This window comes from Leptonychotes weddellii, chromosome 2 (assembly GCF_054177405.1).
Source record: "Leptonychotes weddellii isolate Sample4059 chromosome 2, ASM5417740v2, whole genome shotgun sequence".
NCBI classification, from domain to species: domain Eukaryota; kingdom Metazoa; phylum Chordata; class Mammalia; order Carnivora; family Phocidae; genus Leptonychotes; species Leptonychotes weddellii.
In genome coordinates, this window is record NC_138370.1 from 150,147,217 (window position 1) to 150,168,635 (window position 21,419).

Below are 21,419 nucleotides of genomic sequence, written 5' to 3' on the forward strand. Positions count from 1 at the left end.
AAGAAATTCCAACCGCTCATTCGAGCCCAGTTATTCAAAGTGAGCAGATCCGGTTAGCAGACTCTAGAATACGCACACGGAAGGACATCCATTCCAGTTTGGTTACACACAGAAGCTAAGCAGGTGTGCCCAGGTCACAACCGGGTCAGGACCAAGCCAGCCCCGGACCCTGGGCCGCACAGGCAGCAGACGCGGCAACGTCGCCGCTCGTGCCCCGCCTGGGACGGACGCCGCATCTCCGTGCCACCAGAGAAGGATCCCGGGTTTGCAAACGAGGACTCCCCAGCTCGCCCCCCTGCCACCTGTCCCCAAAGCCGGCAGCTAGGTTCCAGGAGCCCTGCCTCGCACCCTGCGTGAGCAGTGACTACTACCCACTTCGAGGGCCATTTCTGCTCCGTCTCAGCTGCTTCCTCCTGAGACTCGTACTTGCTACTTGAACAAGCAGCAAGCCTCTTACATCTACAGAGTTGCCGCGGGAGGAACAGAACACACCTTCAAGTGTTAGCTTTTAAGCCCACAGAAGAACCTGACTCAAGTCTCTGTCACCCAGTAAGCACAGCTGGGCTGCACATTCTGGGTTAACGACAGATACGCCCCAGCTAGTTACACAACAAATTCACATTTTTAAACAAATCTTACTTCCGGTCATGAGGCGTCTCTGTGCTCACTGAGTGGTACCTCGTAAGTTTCCTTTGGGAGGCCCCCGGAGACCCCTGAGCCGGTTCCGGAGGCTCCGGGCACTCCACGGGGAAATGACTCAGGGTGTTGGCGCGCCTTCGGAAGCTCTGCTGGGGTGACAGTGGGGCAGGCTCTTCTGCGGGCTGGCTCTCCAGGTCACTGGACAGGTCATCCGAGGAGCCGAGGAGCCTGAAGGAGCTCTCGGAGGCGGGCAGGGCCTCTTTCTCACACACGGACGGCTCCTGACGGCAGACAGACAGCAGGTCAGGCGTATCACGGGCAATCTCCTCCCAGGGGCAGGAAAACATTTTGACACAGGAGCCCATCTGGTTATAATGCCATCTAGAGGCCACCGAGAATGTAAGGGAATGAAGGCCTGATAAGGCCCTGCTTATCAGAAACCAAATGCTAGGCTGCTGGACAGATGGGGAAACCTGCCCAAATCCAAGGGGAAGGACGTAGCTGTTGTAAGCGAAGCCGTCAATAGCCCCTTCTCCCTGTAAAAGACTCTACTGTGCTTTTAACTCGTAGAACTTGTCTGCACTGTTTACACAAACCAAGACGTTCTTTATCTCTGCCAAGTGTGTTCATACATGTTCTACCCACATTGTTAAGGCTCTCTGATTTTGATCTAATGTTGAAATTTAACTTGGTGATCCTGAGGTTAAAAACTATATCCTGTATTATTCTTCGAATATGAAGAATCTCTCTTTAGGCACTTATGCCAGAACTCACGGCCAATTATTTAACTTCTTTCTGTACCCCAATTTTCTCATCTGTAAAAGGGTAGAGAGAAAATTTCTCAGTGGGTTTCAAGAATTAGGCAAGGTAATCCAAGTGAAAGTGCACTGTAAAATGTTATACAAATATAAGTTACTGTATCAGATACTCAATGAAGCTACTAAGTAGGTAACCCCAACATTTGTTGAGAAATCATGACAATACTTTAATACCATAGTCTTTCGAGATACATGCTTTTTCAAAGACATGAACTACTACTCAGGCAATCCTATGCTTTGCACTGCACCCAGAACATGGTTGGTGGCTAATATATTCTTCTCCTATCAAAGAACATAAAATAAGGGGGGGCATATCAGTTTGCCCCTGCTGAAACTGCTAGAAGAGATAAACATAGAAAGAGTAAAATGAAATGAATGCATCTAATGACAGACTGAAGAATCTAAATTCTATCTCTTCATTTGATATACGGTTGCGTGCCTTTCAGATGATATATTAAGGATTTTAATTTTTTAAAATATGTTTATTGAGGGGAGAGATATACATTTAATTTTGTAGGAATGAGATAGGAAAAACTTAATTCCCAACATACTACAAAATATTAATTACCTTTAAACATAGCTGAAATTTTTCATTCTTCGAGACTCTGTAGTTCCAAAGATCCTTTTAAGGATTTAAAATTTTGTCTAAGATGACACATCAGAGCAAACATTCTCCATTATGCAAACCTGTTCATCTCAACTCTTATTAACTTCCCTCCAAATTACATGAAGGAGCTAATCCTTAGCTTAATCTTACACCTAAAAGGGCTACTCGGATGTTCCTCCACAAGTAGATGATCAATTTACTGGTAGAGATCCAGTTACATAAAATAGCTTATTTTTACAACAGTTTCTCAATCTCAGGTTAAAAAAAGATGTAAAAAAGTACACATAAAGATACCCCCACACACAATACAAGCAGGTGGCTTCTGAAAGTTGTATTTCTCTTAAGATTACCCTAGAAATTCAAGCTTCATATATATTTTAGATCTGTGCTTTGGAGAAGAATATAAACAAGCGATAAGACTTCCTGGAAAAGTCACTTGAGTGACATGAGCCTCTTCACAGTATCTTTATTTGCAGTGGTCTGAGAAGCCTCTTCCCTGTCCACTTCCCCAGGCGCAATGCCTATCCTTTAAAATTTAATTCAAAAGCACCACTTCCCCCATTCCCACGCTTTCTCTGGTTCCACTGGTCCAAAATAACTTCCCTTCCCCTTGCTCTTGGGATGGCGAAGTTACCACCATCTCTTAGTCTAACTCTCAGGGCTCCTTCCATACTCTGATGCTGGTGTTATTTGAGTATCTGTCGCCTCCCAGTTAAGTTCCCGAGGGCTCTGTCCCATTCATCTGTATATTGCAGATACACCATAAACTGTTTCCCAATGTGAAGTAAACTGTGGTGTAGAACCGGTATGTAGTTGATGGAGGTCAGATGATGCTCCGTCCCACCAGATTTTAACTCAGAAAATCATATTCTGAGGACTGGTGTCTAGGGCCTTGCTCCCGAGAGAGAGTCCGCAAACCGGGAGCATCAACACCACCTTGGAGCTTGTCAGAGATGCGGCTTTTCAGGCCCCACCCCAGGCCTACTGAACCAGTATCTGTATTTCTGCCGGAACCGCATTAAAGGTACACCTGAGAACTTGAGCAGCACCCTCCCGAGTCAGTGTTTCTCAAGCGGTAGATGGCAGGTGGTAGTATCAATTTGTTGGCCATGAACATTTTTAAAATAAAAAAGATCCAAAGAGAACAGTACGTGTCACAGATTGTTTACAGTAAATACTGTTTTATGCGATCTTAATTCTGGATGCGAGCGTGTACGTATGTGTTTGTGAATCGTTTCACAACATTAAATGAGTTTCTTACTGTTGGCTATGGTCTAAAAGCTCTGAAAGCCACGTGCCCGGGAGCAAACTCAGAACTTGAGAGCTGTGTGGTCAGGGGCTGGCTCCACAGAGCTTCCGTCGCTCGAGAGTCTGAAGGAGCTCTGGTGGCAGAAGGAAAGCTGGCCTGCCTAACGAAAACCCCAAGTTCACTTTCTGGTGGTTAAAAAGAGCTGAAGCTGCCTAAATGTCTAGAAAGCAAGAAACTAAAACAAGGACACGGACACAGGTTTGTTACCAAAGAGAACCACTGGCTTGCTCATTATCACGAAGCTGTGCTTGGGGACAGACCCAAGGGGTGAAGCTTAGTTGTCTAATTTATAAGAACAGTAATGTATTTAATTACAATCGTAGAGCCAGCCAAAGGGTAAAAGTATTCAAGCCGTAAACTTCACGGAATTCACAAACCCACTTTTGAAGTTTTCCCAATTTCAATTATTTTTAATATTGGGCAAGAAGTCCACTGGTTGCTTTGTGATAAATTACCTCTCAGTGATCTAAAAATGTCATCTTGCTTCTTTGCTTATGTAATGGCCATCTGCTTTGTTATGTGAAACTTTTAAGTTACAGAGTTGCAAGACCAGCCCTCCTCCTGCACCCAGAAGTCTCAGGCACCAAACTTTTCATGATGAAAGATAGGGGGCTTCCTGGGATCCTTTTGTAGGCTCTGCAGGTAGCAGATGAGCATGACCCATTTGCTGATTTCTTCAGGGTGTCACAGAAAGGGAGATGTGCTTACTTTGCTCGTGTTACTTAAAGTGCTAGACATGGAGCTGTCCAGATCCAGACTGGAGGAGTGTTCCTGGAGGCCTCTGGCTTTACTACCCTACATAAAGAAAAGCAATCAAATTAGAATCCCTTAGGCTTCTGCAAAGGCATCAGATAGAAGCAGCTTGGTCTATTTAAACCACCTCAGGAAAAATGATCTACTGAGATAAAGCTGCTGAGCACATATGTGCATTAAGATAATCAACATTTTTTTTTTTTAATAGCACAGCAACCTAAATGTTCCTGAACACCTTGTGTATGAATCATTTGGCAGGGATGACGGGCAGGAAGAAGAGACAATCTGTCTATGAAGAAAAGCAAACACGCTCAACACCTCTCTCCCAAGTCCCAAGCTGTCACACCCCACCAGCTATGGGACGCCCAGACAACACTCTATCCACTCAGGAGCTCTCAGAGGTGGCCACCTGGTTTTGTAAATGGACTGTTTTTAATTATCTCTGAGGATGTTGCAAAATTCTGAGAAACACCTTCAAAGAAAATAAAATTTAACCAGAACAAAATTAAGCATGGTTCAGATGGAGTGTATCATGAAATTAAAAAAAAACAATAAAAACAAATAAACAAACAAAAAAACTCTGTAAGACATTTCAAGCTCCAGAAAGATGTGAAACTTTGAAAGAAAATCAAACTCTGATCTCTCACGAGTGCCATCAAAGGTCAGGTACACCTGCTGGGGTGGGGAGCACACAGCATGTAATTTCTTAGGGAACTCCCAGACTGGTGTCTAGGTTTCCTCTGTGCTTCCTCCAGAGTGCAGTGCGCAAACCTGTCCGCACAGGGCCAGATACTAAATCTCTTGGGCTCTGGGGGCCATATTGTCTGTGGCAACTACTCAGCTCTGCACAAAAGCAAATTAAGAGTATAGGTAAATGAGTGGATACCACTGTGTCTCCAAAACTTTATTTACAAAAACAGGAGGTGGGTGGCATTTGACCCGAGAGCCACAGTTTACTAACCCGCTACAGAGAGTTCTAGACATGTACCAGCCACGGCTGACAGTAAATGGTTTTTTAAGCTGTGCCTCGTGGCACTTAGGGAGGATGGGTCCCACACTTTATTACATCTAATCTGTGCTCTTCACAGAGACTGGCCAGCGAATAACATCCTTTGAGGAAACAAAAATACCATGCTATGTAAGAGAATTTCTTTTAACCTAAACCAAGTTAAAAACTGAAGTGTAGGTAACACTGCTCTAAGACTGAGAAGACATTAAAAAGGTTTTTACCCTTCTGTACTTTATAACAAACACTGATGGCACAAAAGCAAAGAAATGAGGGCGCCTGTCTGGCTCAGTTGGAAGAGCATGCAACTCTTGATCTCAGGTTTGTGAGTGTGAGCCCCACATTGAGTGTAGAGATTAAAGATTTTTCGTTTTGTTTTGACAGAGACAGCGAGAGCGGGAACACAAGCAGGGGGAGCGGGAGAGGGAGAAGCAGGCTTCCCGCTGAGCAGAGAGCCCAGTGTGGGGCTCGATCCCAGGACCCTGGGATCATGACCTGAGCCGAAGGCAGACGCTTAATGACTGAGCCACCCAGGCACCTTGAGCATAGAGATTACTTAAAAATAATTTTTTTTAAAAAAAGGCAAAGAATTGAATCTTATGTTCTCTTAAAAAGTGATTTTAACTTAGATTAGGAGAAATTATGCTACTTACCCGGGATAAAATACTTTCTAAAGACTCTGTTAAAGATCTCTTGGCTTTATTTTTCAGCATATCTAGTCTAAATCGAGTGGCACTCGGTGGTAACTCACTTCCAATATTCTCTGCTGCAATCTGTGAGGTCTAAAAAGTGAAACAATGAAAAGTTAAGTCAGTCACTTACAGCTTCCTTGCTCCCTTCCTTTTTTCCTTCTTAAAGGAATGATCAATCTCTAGGATGCATCTTTTTGACCCCAGGACGTTATTCTGATCCCCTGACCTCATCTCATCTGCTCCTCGAAGGCAAGGCTGCAAGTCCAGAAAACAGTCTGCCTCAAAGCACTGCTCCCAGTCTGCCTCAAAGCACTGCTCCGACCGCTCCAAACAAAACGAGGAAATGTGCTTGGAAACCACTCTGTTAACAAAGCTCGTGAGCTCGGGCTCTGCGGTCAGGATCAGAGATGTGTCCCTCACTAACTGGCCTTGGACAAGCTACTTCCTCTCTCCTCGACTTAGTTCCTTCCTCTGTCAACTCAGACCCACCTCACGATCTAATCCTAACGCTGTGTTGTGAGATGAAACAGGTAAAACCACGTGAAGCATTGAGGAAAGCTGCTGGTACCGAGGTGGAGAGTGTTAGCTCCTCCAAGTAAAGAACAACTTACCTTTGGGGGAATTTCAGAGGCTGAAACAAATAGAATCCACTCCATAACTTTAAATTTTATTTTCTTTTTTTAAGATTTTATTTATTCATTTGAGACACAGAGATACAGAGAGAGAGAGAAAGCATGAGCAGTGGGAGAGGCAGAGGGAGGGGGAGAAGCAGACTCCCCACCGAGCCAGGAGCCCGATGTGGGGCTCGATCCCAGCACCCTGGGATCACGACCTGAGCCGAAGGCAGACGTCCAACCATCCGAGCCACCCAGGCGCCCCTCCATAACTTTAAATTAATCCCTTCATCACCTTCTGTGGAGCTGTCTTCTCCACTTCTTCCTCTCCCCCACCTACAGGTTCTGTCACCCCTTCCCTCTGCAACCACGCTTGCCCCCCTCACTGGTCACAACATGAAGTTGCCAACACAATGGTGTTTGGATGCCAACCAGAAAATGAGGTTTAATCCTACTTATTAACAAAGAGGTATGGTTAAAAAAAAAAAAAAAAAAAAAAAGAACTATAAAAACTCTCTAGATTAAAAACACAAACAAGCACATACTCCAATACTCTAAACTCAGACCATTCTTTGTTGTTACATACTTCAAGCATACAGAAAAGCGCACAGACCAATATTAACACATGCATCTTCACCCCCACCCCCGGCCCCCGACTCAGCTCTGGCCAAGTGAACATGCACGTGTTGAGAGCAGTGAGGATCGCGGGCTCCAGAGCCTGGGCCCAGATGAGATGCTTCTCTGTGTCTCTCTAGCTCTGTGGCCTTGGACAGATCTTTACCTGTTGCCCCTCCGTTCCTCCACCTGCAGACTGAGGACACACAGGGAACTTTCCCCACAGAGCACTTATGAGCTTCAGATGAACTAATGCACATTAAAGCACCGAGAACATACCTGACGCTCAGTAGATGTCAGCTATGAGTCACGATCATTGACTCTTAGCTACTGTTTCCCATGTTTTATGGAAAACATTACAGACCTCTGTGATGCCTCCTGGAACCACTCTCCATTTCCCAGCTGCACAAATAACCCCGCTCCTGAAGTTGGTGTTCGTCAACTCGTACCATGTACCTTCATATACATGTATGTATCCATAAAACATACGTAATGGTTTACATGTAGTTGAAACTTTACATGAACAGATCATCCTGTACATATCCTCCCATAACTACCTTTTGTCTTCCAATGTAGTTTTTCAGATTTATCTGTGTTGACAAATGTTCTTGGATTCACTCACTTTAATTAGAGTGCAGTTGCTCACTGTATAACAACGTAATTTGTTCACGTTCCTATGCTTAAACATGTATTCCTTCGTGCTTTTACAAAGGAGACTGAGCTAATCTCTCCCGAACATAGCTCCTTAGCACAGATGTGAAAGTTTTTGCAAGGTAAATAATTAGAAATGTCCTTGCTGGGTCACTAGGTCTGCGCGTCTTCACAGGTACCAGATACGGTCAGATTTTTTTCCCCTAAATGGTACTAATTAACAGTCACAGTATCAGTACATGAGAGTTCACCTCTACATGGCATGGTCAGATTTCTCCATTTCTGCCAATTTGATGGCTACAGATGGTCTCTTAATTTGTCTTCCCCGGATTCCTATGTGATTATGCATTTTTTATTATTTAACTATTTGCTGGTCAAAGATATAGGTCTTCTTTGAAATGATGAAATCCTAGTTCATCAATGAATGTCATACCTTTTTCAAGGCATAAAAGAGAAATAAAGGGTTCTGATAAGAGCTACCTTTGGCTTCATGCAGTCATCAGAGTTTTACTTCTGTGAGAATTAGAATGTGCATTAAGAGAATGACAACTAGCTTAGAAATTCTTTGGAGGGAGACCATCATTTATCTTTGTGTTTTCGTAGAGTATACGGAGCATGCTCTGGACACTTTCCACTTGCTTGCTGAAGGAGCGAATGAGCAATGATCACCAGGTAGGCCCTGGGGAAACACGTACCCAAAGCAACAGACTCCCGCAACAGATACTAACTAAGTGCCTGCTAAACATCATGCAGCACGGGCAGGTGCCTTACTCACTGCCATTGGTCTTGTGCAATCATTTACCAAATATCAGGGCCACAGACTCCAGAGCAAAGGAAAGGATCCACACAGGGCCCTTGGGGGCCTGCCCTTGACTCGCCGCCAGTTCTCCCACAAAGTTAAGAAGGCGTGCGCTTGCTTTCAAACTCCACACAAGTTTCCATGAAGCAGAAGCATTTTGAATGGATTGTTTTGATAGATAAAGAAAACACTGGCTACAAGACCAGTGACACACAGCAGAAAGTACATACAAGAAAAACTGCACTTTTCCTTTTCTGAAACCAGGCCATAAGAATGTCTGTACACGGAGTTCAACGCTTCGTCCGCTCTCCTCTCCCACCTAACATGATGCTTTTCCAGGTCTATCACCACAATTCTAATATGCTTTGAAAATAACTCATGTTTAGAAAATATATTCCTTGTTCATTTTAAAATAAGCATCTAGAAGTTTCTCCTTTGAAGAGGATGCTGGTTCTTCCAATTTGGGGTGCTAGAGCAACTTGCACCAAGTCGCCACACTGCCCAGCCCAGGACAGAAGGGTGAACTCTGCACAGAAGTGTGGAGCCAAGTTTTAAATTCTGCGGCTACACCGACGTTCTCAGGTCAGAACCCACCATCATGTGGCGCCGTGGCGTGCCCACGAGCAGCCTTATTCCTAACAACGAGCACCTGCAAGTAGCCAAGGTGTCCACCAGAAGGATGATGGAGAAAACTGGGGCTGGCCCACAGGAATAAAAAGGAACAAACGACTGATGACACGCAACAACATGGATGAGTAGCACAAAGTGAAAGAAGCCAGAACTGAAAGAGTAAAGACTCTCTGATTCCATCTGCAAAACTTCTAGAGCAGGCAAATCAACCTATGGTATAAATAATCAAAACCGTGGCTGCCTGGGGGAGGGTAGTGAGGACCAGCAAAGAGGTACGGGGGTACATTTCGGCGTGAAAGAGGATGCTCTCTATCTTGATGGGGGCTTGGGCCACCTAAATGTATGATGTCCTCAAAACTCAACGAGTAGTGCACTCAAGATCTGTGCAGCTTACAGGATGTAAATCTCCAAAGACAACTGTGAACAAATACTGAGCTACAGCTAATTATATGCACGCTGAAGTGTATGGGAATAAAGAGTGCTGGTATCAGAAATTTACTTTACAAGTCATCCAAAAAAAGGTGAAATAAGAACTGGACGGATATATGGGAAAGCAAATATTGCAAAATGCGACAAATGGTATAATCTGGATGGTGGGTATATGAATGCTCACTGTTTCTTCCAACTTTCCTACATGTTTGAAATTTTTCAAAATAAAATGTCAGAAAAACTCCTCTACTGGAAAATGGACCCAGGCAAATCAGTGAGTAGTTATATAACATTAAATTTTGTTAGGTATGTTCCTAAAAAGCATAATGATTAAAATAGTGCCCTTGGACCTGCGACACATCAGCTGTCACTCCCTAACATGCTGCTTGACCTCTTCCCCACATCTCCATCTCGAACAATGGTATTATACCACCTGCCTCAAAAAAGTTGTAGAAAAACTGGAATCACTCATGCAAAAAATTCAAACTCTGTACGTGGCAAACATTCAGTAAGTGGCAGTTGATTGAATATTCTTAATTTTTCACACCAGCTCTGTCCAGACAAGTAGAAACAGTATGTCCACTTACTAAAATGTGACACTTTCTAACTTTATTACTTTACAGGTCTTTGCCCAAAGCGATTCTTCCTTTTCCACAAGAACAAAACGTCCTTCAGTTGTTCTATTTTATAAAAATGGTTCCTCTGACAGCTATCCAACGCTACCATTTTAGTCTTTGAAAAGCACATACAGCATCACCACTGGCTCTGAGAAGTGCAGCCCTGGGTCTGTGCTCAGCGTCCTCTGTCCACTTGAGGGCCGGGGGCCAGAGAAGTTCACTGCCAAAGCCATGGTTCTAACTCCTCTCTAGGTCAAGTCATAACACTGTCCAAAGGCTATGGGAATTTTTAGGTGCAACAAGAGCATAATGAGATCCATGTAAACTATTTGGTAGCAGAAAATGAGAGCAGGAATCTACTGGTGAATCTCAAAGCTTCATCTGATCCATCTAAAAACAGCAGCTGCACTGAAAAGCCTGATCCTCAGAGCCCGAGTGGGTGTCCAGCCTGGGGAAGACCCAACCACAACTCGGGATCAGAGCAACTTCTTTACAGGCACGGACGTGAGCCTGCTGGGGAACAAAATGTTTAGAAACCTCGAGAGAAAGCACTGACAGCTCTGCTTTGTGAGGCCTGGAAGCTGTGACATTAAATTCTCTCATGTTTTCAAATGGAAAAAAAAATTAAATATCTTTCTCCACTGGACTAAACTATGCCCAAATCATAAAGACACTTCTCTGTTCCTTAAATATCAGTTTGTACTTAGGTCAAAACTTTCCATCCACCATAAATGCTTCATTCCCCTCCAGCAGTTATAAATCATTTCAAATTATCAATTTCCTGTTGGAACAAGTTAGGGAAGAAAATTACAACAGGGAAAACCTATTAATGGCACAAGAGGGAAAAAAAAGGGGGGGATGGAAACAAGAAAATAGGTTGAAAAGCACCAAAGAATTCACTGTCAGCTTAGGCTGGGTGGCCCACCCAAGTGAGCTGGAGGAGCACAGAACTCCCACGCTGTCCTGGGAAGGGAGGGATGGGGGCTGGCAGAGGCCAGACACACATACGGTGCACTGGCGTTAGGGTCCCTGCTAAGAGATGCTAAGGTTGGCCAAGGGGATGAAAAACAATGTTGGACACTGTACGTGAGCTCTGTGAGCTCAGGAAAGGGACCTGACTGCCAGAGCCACCTGGAAGGTAGGAATCTGGGGAGAGTAAAACCATATCACCGTTAGGTGACCAGAAAAGCAGAGGTGTTTATAGGGAGAGGGTGCGCCACTGAGCATTAAAGCCCCTGTAGAACAGATCAGTTAGGCATTTTATAAAAAGGCAATATACTGGGGTGCCTGGTGGCTCAGTCGGTTAAGCGCCCAACTCTTGGTTTCGGCTCAGGTTATGATCTCACAGTTGTGAGATCGAGCCCCATGTCAGGCTCTGCGTTGGGCGTGGAGCCTGCTTAAGATTCTCTCTCTCCCTCTGCTCCTTCCCACCTTCCCAATCTCTCTCTCCAAAAAAAAAAAAAGACTGCAGCGCGTGGGTGGCTCAGTCAGTTAAACATCTGCCTTCTGCTCAGGTCATGATCCCACGGTCCTAGGATCAAGCCCCATGTTGGGCTCCCTGCTCAGCGGGGAGCCTGCTTCTCCCTCTCCCTCTGCCCTCCCCACCACTCATGCTCAATCTTAAATAATAAAAAATAAATAAAATCTTTAAAAAAATAAAAGACCATATACTTTTGGAAAATTAAGGATTTTCTGAACATCTTTCAGTGATATTTCTCTAGATTTTCTGACTTACAAGGAACTTAAATACAAAATGCACACCTGAAGCTCTACTGGTTATCATGAATTGACTTACACAGAGTCTAAGGGACATAAGAACGTGATCCGTGACACCACGTGTATGGAATCGCAGACTCGGAGCCCCAGCTTCGGACACAGCACCCCGAGACAGAAAAGCTGAACAATGCTTGTGCCCAGAAGAGGAAGGCAAGCCAATTTGGGACCTCCAGCACGTGAAACAGAGTCAATGCCAGTCTGGTACGTGGATGCCCATGCGCCAGGCTCCCCAGCACGGCACCTGACCTGTCAGTACAGCTACCTTACATTCACATAGTACTGACATTCCAGAGACCCTCCGGGCACCTTACAGAATTCTGAAGGCAGCGATGCAAGGTCATTCCCGTTGTCCCGGGGAAAGAGGGGAGGTGACAGAGACGGGCTCCCTGCAGGTCAAGTAGCTTGCTGTGGCAGTATCTACTCTCCAGTTCCTTCTTGAAGCTCTACACCCGCCCTCTTGTTGGGAACGCCTGCTCCACCCGCCCCGTGAGGCAGACTCAACTTCTCTCACCGCCTCCAAGCAGTCTAAATATTTCCAAATTTCCCCTACATGTGCAACAAGTAAAAATAAAACACAGGGAGAAAAAGAGTTTCAGAACTTGAGAAAATCCTCAAGTTTCTGTTTTACACAGCATCCTGGTAAAATTAAGAGAGGGGAAAAAATGCCATACCTGCTTTATCTCCCCAATGTGGATGTGACCTTTTTGTTTCTCTTCATATAAACATCTCAGGAAAGAAATAATCAATTCATTCTCTCGCTGTTCACTTCTTGGTCTCGATTTCTTAACAACAACAACAACAAAAAGAATATATTACATTTATTTTTAATTGTCAACAAAACTGCTAAACCATGCCTTTGAAAATGCTAACAGCTTCCATCCACCCGTTATAATGGCTGCTTTTACCCGATCATCTCACTAGGGGGCACCAATGATCCTAGCTAGACATGGACACCATTACAGGACAATGGAGCCAGTGGCCCAGATTCAGCTTTTGACCTCTGATGTCCTTATACCTAAAATAAATATTTCAAATCAGATAGAAGCACAGACAAAATATTTAATAAATAAGCTGTCTTGAAAACAAGAAAAGAATAAAATCTGTGTAAACATATCCAGAGGTCAAGAGCCATAATGGCCACATGTTTATAAACTTTTATGGCTAGGGAACTGGAAAGGAAAACAGCAACTGGATCGAGGGTCATGGTCCCACCCATCCAAAGTGCTGTTCAGCATGAAGCACTTTCTGCAAGCCCCGCAAGGCCTAAACTTGCACGCAGTATTTCATGGCACTGACTCACTTTTTTTTTTTCTCCTTTCTTTTTTAAGGAAATTCTCCCTACATCTTTTATTTTTCAGATAAGTAGTGGCAAAGCACACTGAACTAGAAATCAGGATACATAGGTTCTGGGTGCTGCCACAACAAGATTACATGACCAAAGGCGAGTCATGTAATCTTAGCTTCCTCATCTGTTCAAAGAAAGATTATGCACAAAATAAACTCCCCAATTCTTTGGATCTGAAACATCAGTGTTCATTTTTAGGAGACCATGTAATTTAATGTATTATTTTCTCTGAAAATGAAGAAAAAAGTTATTCTGAAGACACACAAAGCTTCTAGCCTATAAACCTTGAAAATATGGGTTTTTGAAGAGTTTGAGAGTGAGAGAGAGAGAGAGCAGGGGGAGGAGCAGAGGGAGGAAGAGAAGCAGACTCTGTGCTGAGCAGGGAGCCCGCCAAGTGGCAGGCGTCATGGGAGCCCTGGGGCCCTGGGATCATGACCTGAGCCGAAGGCAGGCACTTAACCAACTGAGCCACCCAGACACCCTGAAAATGTGTGTTTTTCATAATGATGATTATCCATTTTCCTGCTCACCGCCCCCCATCCAAACTTCTAGCCTGCTCTTCAAAACAAAGACTGTAATAAATGCATCAACTATACAACCATCTAGTCTGGATCAATACCACTCTTGGCAACCTCCTCTCTGAGCTAACCTAGAAGCAATGATTTTACCCTTTGTGTCACAGGTTTTAGAAGCAAAGGTAACACTAACCCAGACCTTCTGGTATTCCTACTCTTTAAAAAAAGATCATTTAAAATGTAAGTTGTTCCTAAAACTGAAGGAAAAGACAGTAAATCATTAGAAGGGGTTGTTTTCACTGAGGACTTGCTATTCTTTAAATTTCAGATTCAAGGATTGAATATCTTAGAGCAGATGCTCTCAATCTCGATTCCAAGCCGTGAACCCTGATGTTATGAAGTTTTACATGTTTTATGTAACAAGTGCATTTTTCCAAAGAAAGTTCCCTTCAGATCTTCAAGAAAGGAAAAGGATAGTCATATACCACAATCCCAACTTTATACTGAGTAGCCCAAGGAGGTGATGGATACACGGTGAGTCTACACGCCCAGGAGGCACGAGGAACCCTCATTCACTGCTGATGGGACTGCACGATGACACAGCTGCTGTGGGGGCCAGTTTGACAGCTTCTTACCAAACCAACCATGCCCTTAGCACTCGATCCAGCCAATCACACTGCTTCATATTTACCCAAATGAGTTGAAAATTTGCGACATACTAAAACCAACACAAAAATGTTTACAGCAGCTTCATTTATAACTGCCAAAACTTACGAGCAACCCAGATATCCTTCAACAGTGAATAAACAAATTGTGACACATCCATAAAATGGAATATAAAGGGCACCTGGGTGGCTCAGCTGGTTAAGCATCTATCTGCCTTGGGCTCAGGTCATGATCCCGGGGTCCTGGGATGGAGTCTCACATCAGGCTCCCTGCTCAGCAGGAGAGTCTGCTTCTCCCTCTGCCTCTGCTCCTCTCCCTGCTCGCACTCTCTCTCTCAAATGAATAAATAAAATCTTTAAAAAAATGGAATATTATTCAGCACTAAAATGAACTATCGGGCCATGAAAAGACACAGAGGAACTGTAAATGCATGTTGTTAAGTGAAAGCCAATCCACTGCATGCTGTATGATTCCAACTGTATGACATTCTGGAAAAGGCAAAACAATGGAGACGGTGAAAGATCAGTGGGGGCCCGGGGTTTGCGGGAGGGGGGCAGAAATAAACTGATGGAGCATAGAGGATTTTTAGGGTAGTGAAAAAACAATTCTCTTTGATCCTATAATGGTAGATACATGTCATTATACATTTGTTAGAACCTACAGAATGTACAACACTAAAAGTTAACCCTAATGTCAACTATGGACTTCAGTTATTAATAATGTATCAATATGGGCTAACCAATAGTAACAAATGTACCACACTGAGACGTTAATAATAGGGAAAAGTGGCCCGAGGGTAAGGCTGGGGTGTGACAGGTTATATGGGGACTCTATTTTCTAGCCACTTTTTCTATAAAACTAAAACTGCTGTAAAAAAAAAATAATAATAAAGTCTATTTTTTTTTAAGTCTAGGAAAGAGGAACAGACAGGAATTAGGGGATGTCTCTGAACAGACACCTAAGAGTTGGAACCATTCTTTCTTCCATAACTTTAATATTTGGGGCTGTTCTCACAAGAAAATGTATATTTTTCTTGGAGAAATTGTGCAATTGCTTATTTCAAAGTCTCAAAAAAGATTAAAAATGCAGTAATAAGAGGAGACATTTTTTCCTCAAAATATGCAAGAAAGTTGTCCAGATGGACAGAAAATGAGACAAATGAGCACCATGTACTATCACAGTCATCAGAAACTGAAGCAAAGGAGGAAATGCATCACGGAGGTCGTGAAACATCACAGAGGAAAGTCAATAAGGTCAGAAATCCACGTCCATGATATCCTACAAGGTCAAAAAATAAATCCTTTCTTCCTTAAAATAACTGAAATGTGACTAGGGGCTACTCTTCTATTGAGTTCAAATGATTAGCAAGGTGTCGACACCCACCACCCTCCACAGTGGCAACTCATTCCTTTCTACAGGTGATTTAATTTTACAAACACTCATTAGTCAGAGAGACAAGTCTGAGGAAAATGATGGGGAATCCAGTTGGATAGCATCACTTTGCAGTTAAAAATTAACTTGCTTATAGGGGCGCCTGGGTGGCTCAGTAGGTTAAGCGGCTGCCTTCGGCTCAGGTCATGATCCCAGGGTCCTGGGATGGAGCCCCATGTCCAGCTCCCTGCTCAGCGGAGAGCCTGCTTCTCCCTCTGACTGCCACTCTGCCTACTTGTGCTGTCAGATAAATAGAATCTTTAAAAAAAAAAAAATTAACTTTCTTATAAAAAATCAATCTGCAGTGTCAGGGGCGCCTGGGTGGCTCAGTCGTTAAGCGTCTGCCTTCGGCTCAGGTCGTGATCCCAGGGTCCTGGGATCAAGCCCTGTATCGGGCTCCCTGCTCGGCGGGAAGTCTGCTTCTCCCTCTCCCACTCCCCCGCTTGTGTTCCCTCTCTCGCTGTGTCTCTCTCTGTCAAATAAATAAATAAAATCTTTAAAAAAAAAAAATCAATCTACAGAGTCAGAAGTCAGGACGGTGTGTCCCCGGGGGCAATACCGAGGTGGGGGGTAGTGGGCGGAGATTCTGAGGAGCTGGAAATGCTCTATTTCTTAATCTTCATGCTGGCTGGCTACACAGGAGCATTCATCTTCTAAAAATTCACTGAAACACACACACCACTAATTTGTGTGCTTTTCTCCTGTTACTTCATTTAAACAAATGCAAACAACTGATTGCCTGTTAAAGGTAACAAAGCCAATTCTGCCACATGCTTCTTGACTTATTTCTAGGAGAAGGCCTACGAATTGGACGTAAGAGTGACTGGAAACTGAATTTCCAACACTGACTGATGAATACCAGAATGCTGAGAATCTGCAGTCTTTGGAGGATACTACTTAAAATGGCAATGCTCACTTGGACACTACTAGAATTCTAACATCTTTTTATAACGTTATAATCAAATCTTATAGCAATTAATTTTAAAGCCATGGAAAATCCAGCTAAGTTGATATTCTTCAAAAAGTGGAGGGAAAAACAGCTCCTCTATTAATCTTTACAACTTGTGAAAAATCATCTTCTTTAATCATTACTGACCCCCACTGAGTATGAATTGACTTGATTTATCCATTCAGTATTAATTCAGCCATTCACTGAAATACTCTCATTCTGAAGAAGAGAGTTGGACTTTTGAGGCATTTCCCTTACTAGCCCTACTTGGGCTGGAAAACACCAAAGGGGACTGACCACCGGACCCCATGGGCTGCCACTCAGTTGCACAGTGAGATATGCTTGAAGATTATGCGTTTCATAAGGTCATCAATTAAACAGTGGCTCTGAAGTGTCATGAGTCCCCTGACAAAAGGGTTAACAGGCCCCCAGGCTCGTCTGGCACCAAGTTCTCTCAGCGTGCTCAAAGTCAGCCCGCACGCGGCAGCAACAACCTCCAGTGACACGTACACGGCCATTACAGATTTCTGCTCTTCATGTCCTGTGTAGTCTGCCCTTCTTTCTCTGCATTAAGCATTTATTTACAAAAACCCTGATTATGTATGCTTTAACTAAGTAATCATGTACCATTAATTTCAATCGTAATTACATTTGTCTTATGAAGATATGCCCTTGGAGAGTTCTTCAGAAATAAACTACCCTCCAGGAAAACTGTACAAAGGAACGTCTTAACCTTTCTGTTTACAAAAGGGCTCCTGACACTGCAAAGCCACCTTTTTCTTTATGATCTTTTTAAAAGGTATGATTTTCAAACACATTAGCAAGTGCTGCTACCTAGAAACAAACTTGGTTTATAAAATGTTTTCTAAGAACCAAGAATGGTCATTGAAAATAATTCAATGAAACCCTCAAGCCATTAGAAGAGATCCATGTCAAATTTTATCATTTAAGGAAAAGCCGCACTTATGATGATGGAGGACAAAGAGCTGGCTTTTCACACCCAGTGTCCCTTTCTTTTGGTCTTTAAGCCAACTGAGGTACAGAGCCTTCTAGAACAACACATAGGGGTCCCAAGATATTAACTGCATGCATTTAAAAACAAAAACCTGTGTTGTGCCATCACTTGTCTCTAAAGTCTCTTTTCCATAATGCACTGGATATCTAAAAATTTAGATCAAAGAGAGTCTCAGAATCACATCCATCAGGAATTTCTCATTGCTGAAGAACACTTTATTACCTATGCTGAGCCATCGCACTGTTTTGGGATGGCTACACAGTGCTGTCTAAATAAAATGCACATTAGGGGAGGCATGTGCATCTCCTAGGCTTGCCGCAAAGATGTTCCCCAAAGTGGCTTGATAACACTCGACGAGCAAGTGGACCGGCATCATGGAAAAAGGCCCCAGCCTCCACGGTAAATGCATTAACAGTCAGAAGCAAACTGTTCATCCATTTATGAATTCCAAGTACAAATCACACTAAGTTTTTCTGAGTACTGTGTCCTCAGAACTCTAAAGATCCTTCAAGAAAAAACCAAGTAGCCTGTCTCAAGTCGATTCAGAAGAAAACAAGAAAATGTAAAGGCAACTGGAAATTGTGAGAATTACATTCTAAGCTACTTATGAAATTGAAAAACCTCCCCATGCTTTTCTTCTCCGAGCATGTGTCACTCCTGCCAGGAAACAGATCACGGGCCTACATGTACAGTCCTGCACCCACTGAGGAGGCGGAGAGAACTCCCCATCCAGAGCTGCCAGCACTCTTGATTTGCGTAACAGACTCCTCTGCAGGACCCCTGCCGCTCTCCTCCCGGCAAAAAAAGATATTTACTCTTTGTTCTGATGTGCTTTCCTCCCTACAAAAGCGCCAGGAAACATGAGAAAGTGCCCCTCGGCTGAAGTGGACATGAAATCTGTGATGAGCTCGTTAAAGATTCCTAACGAACACAGTACAGGCATTCCAGCACACACAGCGTGGTCTCCCTGAGCTCCGCGGCATCTACATGCAAGGACAAGAGCGAGTTTCCAGAACACCGACGAGCCTGGCTTTGGTTTTGTATTTTGTTTTTATATTTAGGTTTGATAGACAGTTCTAAGTAGCTAACATCATCTCCATCCCTTTCCAACACTGAGGAAGAAGGCAGGAACCACCAATGACCAAGTTCACGTACGAAATGCTGTCTCTGCCCACTGCCACACTTTGGGGCTGGGACCCCAAGCAAGAAGGGGCTGGGCAGAAGCTTCCCGTGGAGCAGAGGAGTGCTCGGGGACCAAAGTCCACGTCTTCCGTCTCCTGGGCTGAGGGCTCTTTTCACTCTGCAATTCCTTTCGCTCATTCCAAAACATTTTTTAAGGCAGGACTTTTCTGGGTTAGTCGCATTCACCGTGAAATCCAAGACTTGGTGAAAGTCTGCCGTCTGACCTGGCCCCTGCCCAGGGCTGCTAAGCCTAAACCAAGAGGAACTCGGGGCCACTTCCTCTGAGCTGTGGCAGCTCTGGTTTGCTATTTTTCATACGTACCATCTCACAGGTAAGCTGCTTAGCTCTGCTCTCAGTCTAGCAATTAGAAACTCGTACTTTACCTGAACCTCTTCAAAAATAGTTGCTTGCTCCTGATTAGTTAATGTCGTCAGGTGCTTCTGGAGTTCTAGTTTGGTTTTGGAAGAATTCATTCCTATTAAGAAAAAAAGAGACATGAAAACACTCTATGGAGAAGTTACAAGGCAGAGTAAAACTTCCGTACTCGTGCTTTTTACGTCCTTACCCACCTACTCCAGGCTTCTGAAGTTTTCCGGACATTCTACTCAGTAAAATATGGTTCATGATGGCAATGATGACAACTAACATGTTTTAGTCAAGCCCTCATTCACCAGGCACAGTCTTATAAACATTAGGCCTGCCTCATTTAATACTGAGAACAGTCAATGAAGACGCTCCAGTTATCCCCATTTTGCAGTTAAGGAAACCGAGACCCAGAAAACTGATGTGAACTCCAAAGACCACCATGCTGGACCCCACCTCAGGTCTGCACAGTTCTGAATTTTTCTTTCTCCATCATTCCATGTTAGAACACCTCATACAATCGGAACACTGTCCTCAGAAAATAGATTCTCATGAGTATTTATATATAAACTTGACAACTCAAGGAAAAACAACTACTGCTCCATTTGAAACATGTTTCTCTTCCACAGTAGGCTCCTCCGCATAAAACTGATTCATGTGGCTAACAACCTTCCTTTTATCACCACTTGCATTAATAGTCTTAAGCCCATCTAATTACCATTACAGAGGATCGCGAGGAAAAGTTAGAAAGTCACAATCTTAGTGCCAATGAGAAGCTGATACTCTGGAAAGTTGTTTCTCCACACAAATATGGCTTAGATCCTGCTTTGCCTTTTCTTGGTGCCGGAGATAAATGTTACACATGCTGAGAAGATTTAGAATGAAAGGATTTGCTGACCTAACTACCGTGGGAAAACTGCCCCTGCTCAGTACTTTTATTCCAAAGGCAGCCCTCACCTCACCCACCTGCTGCAGCTCCCTCCCCATTCCCCCCTCCCCCCAGCTGAGGAGGCTGGGTGCCTAGGCAGGTGCTTGGCCAAGGCTCTGCCCCGGAGGACACTGTGAATACATCTACACGGCTAAGGATGGCCAGGAGGGGACACTTCTGAAGTCTGGAACCAGGACTTGGAAATCAAGCCTCTGTTTTTACACAGGTGTTTGCTGAGGTCTAGAGAAGCCAGGTGATGGGGTGCCTGGGTGGCTCAGACGTTAAGTGTCTGCCTTCGGCTCAGGTCATGATCCCGGGGTCCTGGGATCGAGCCCCGCATCGGGCTCCCTGCTCCGCGGGAAGCCTGCTTCTCCCTCTCCCACTCCCCCTGCTTGTGTTCCCTCTCTTGCTGTGTCTCTCTCTGTCAAATAAATAAAATCTTAAAAAAAAAAAAAAAAAAAAAGCAGCCGGGTGACTCGTCAAAAGTCAGGAGGCCGATCAGCAGCCAAGCCCGCCACAGAGCCGCTGCCTCCCCACCCCAACCCCACCCCAGGGCAGCCGGACGCAGAGCCGCCACCCTGCTCACAGCTCTGATGGAAGCCACACCCCTCCTCAAACTGCAGGGGCTACCTCAGCTTCCGGGATGTCCCTCCTCCCAGCAGCACCCCCCCCTTAGTTTCTGTCAAGAAAATCCTATAAAAATAGAAGCCAGTACTTCTGAAGTGACGGCTGTGCCACTACGTGCATCATCTCAATCCTCACAACAGTCCCTGAGTGGGCACCATCTTTAGTAATTCCAACGTATGAATGAAGAAACTGAGGCACGGGCAAAGTCCAGCATTTTGTCCGAGGTCATCGGCTAAGTGAGGGACAGTCAGGCTCTACACCATGCCCGTCTACCTCCGCGGACGTCGTGAACTCCCCACTGCCTCCTCCACCCACAAGTGGCCTCAGTCCTAAAGTGAATGCAGAGGCGGACCAAGTGCAGAAAAGACAGATGGGTTTTGTCAGACGCCGTTCAGGGACTCTTCCAGCAAGCTGGCAGGTCATACAAGCCAGGGAAACAGAG

The 21,419-nt window shown here is 44.4% G+C and overlaps 1 protein-coding gene across 1 annotated transcript in view; it reads right to left on the reverse strand.

The window, feature by feature from the left end:
* The window catches only part of TBC1D1 (TBC1 domain family member 1), a 219,821-nt gene that overhangs the window by 77,850 nt on the left and 120,552 nt on the right, over positions 1-21,419 (reverse strand). The window contains exons 7-11 of the mRNA XM_081813168.1: positions 19,443-19,534; positions 12,627-12,737; positions 5,786-5,914; positions 4,082-4,168; positions 640-920 (exon numbers count right to left, since the gene is read on the reverse strand). Coding sequence (XP_081669294.1) covers positions 640-920; positions 4,082-4,168; positions 5,786-5,914; positions 12,627-12,737; positions 19,443-19,534 — 700 coding nt within the window. The remainder of the gene's footprint in view (positions 1-639; positions 921-4,081; positions 4,169-5,785; positions 5,915-12,626; positions 12,738-19,442; positions 19,535-21,419) is intronic.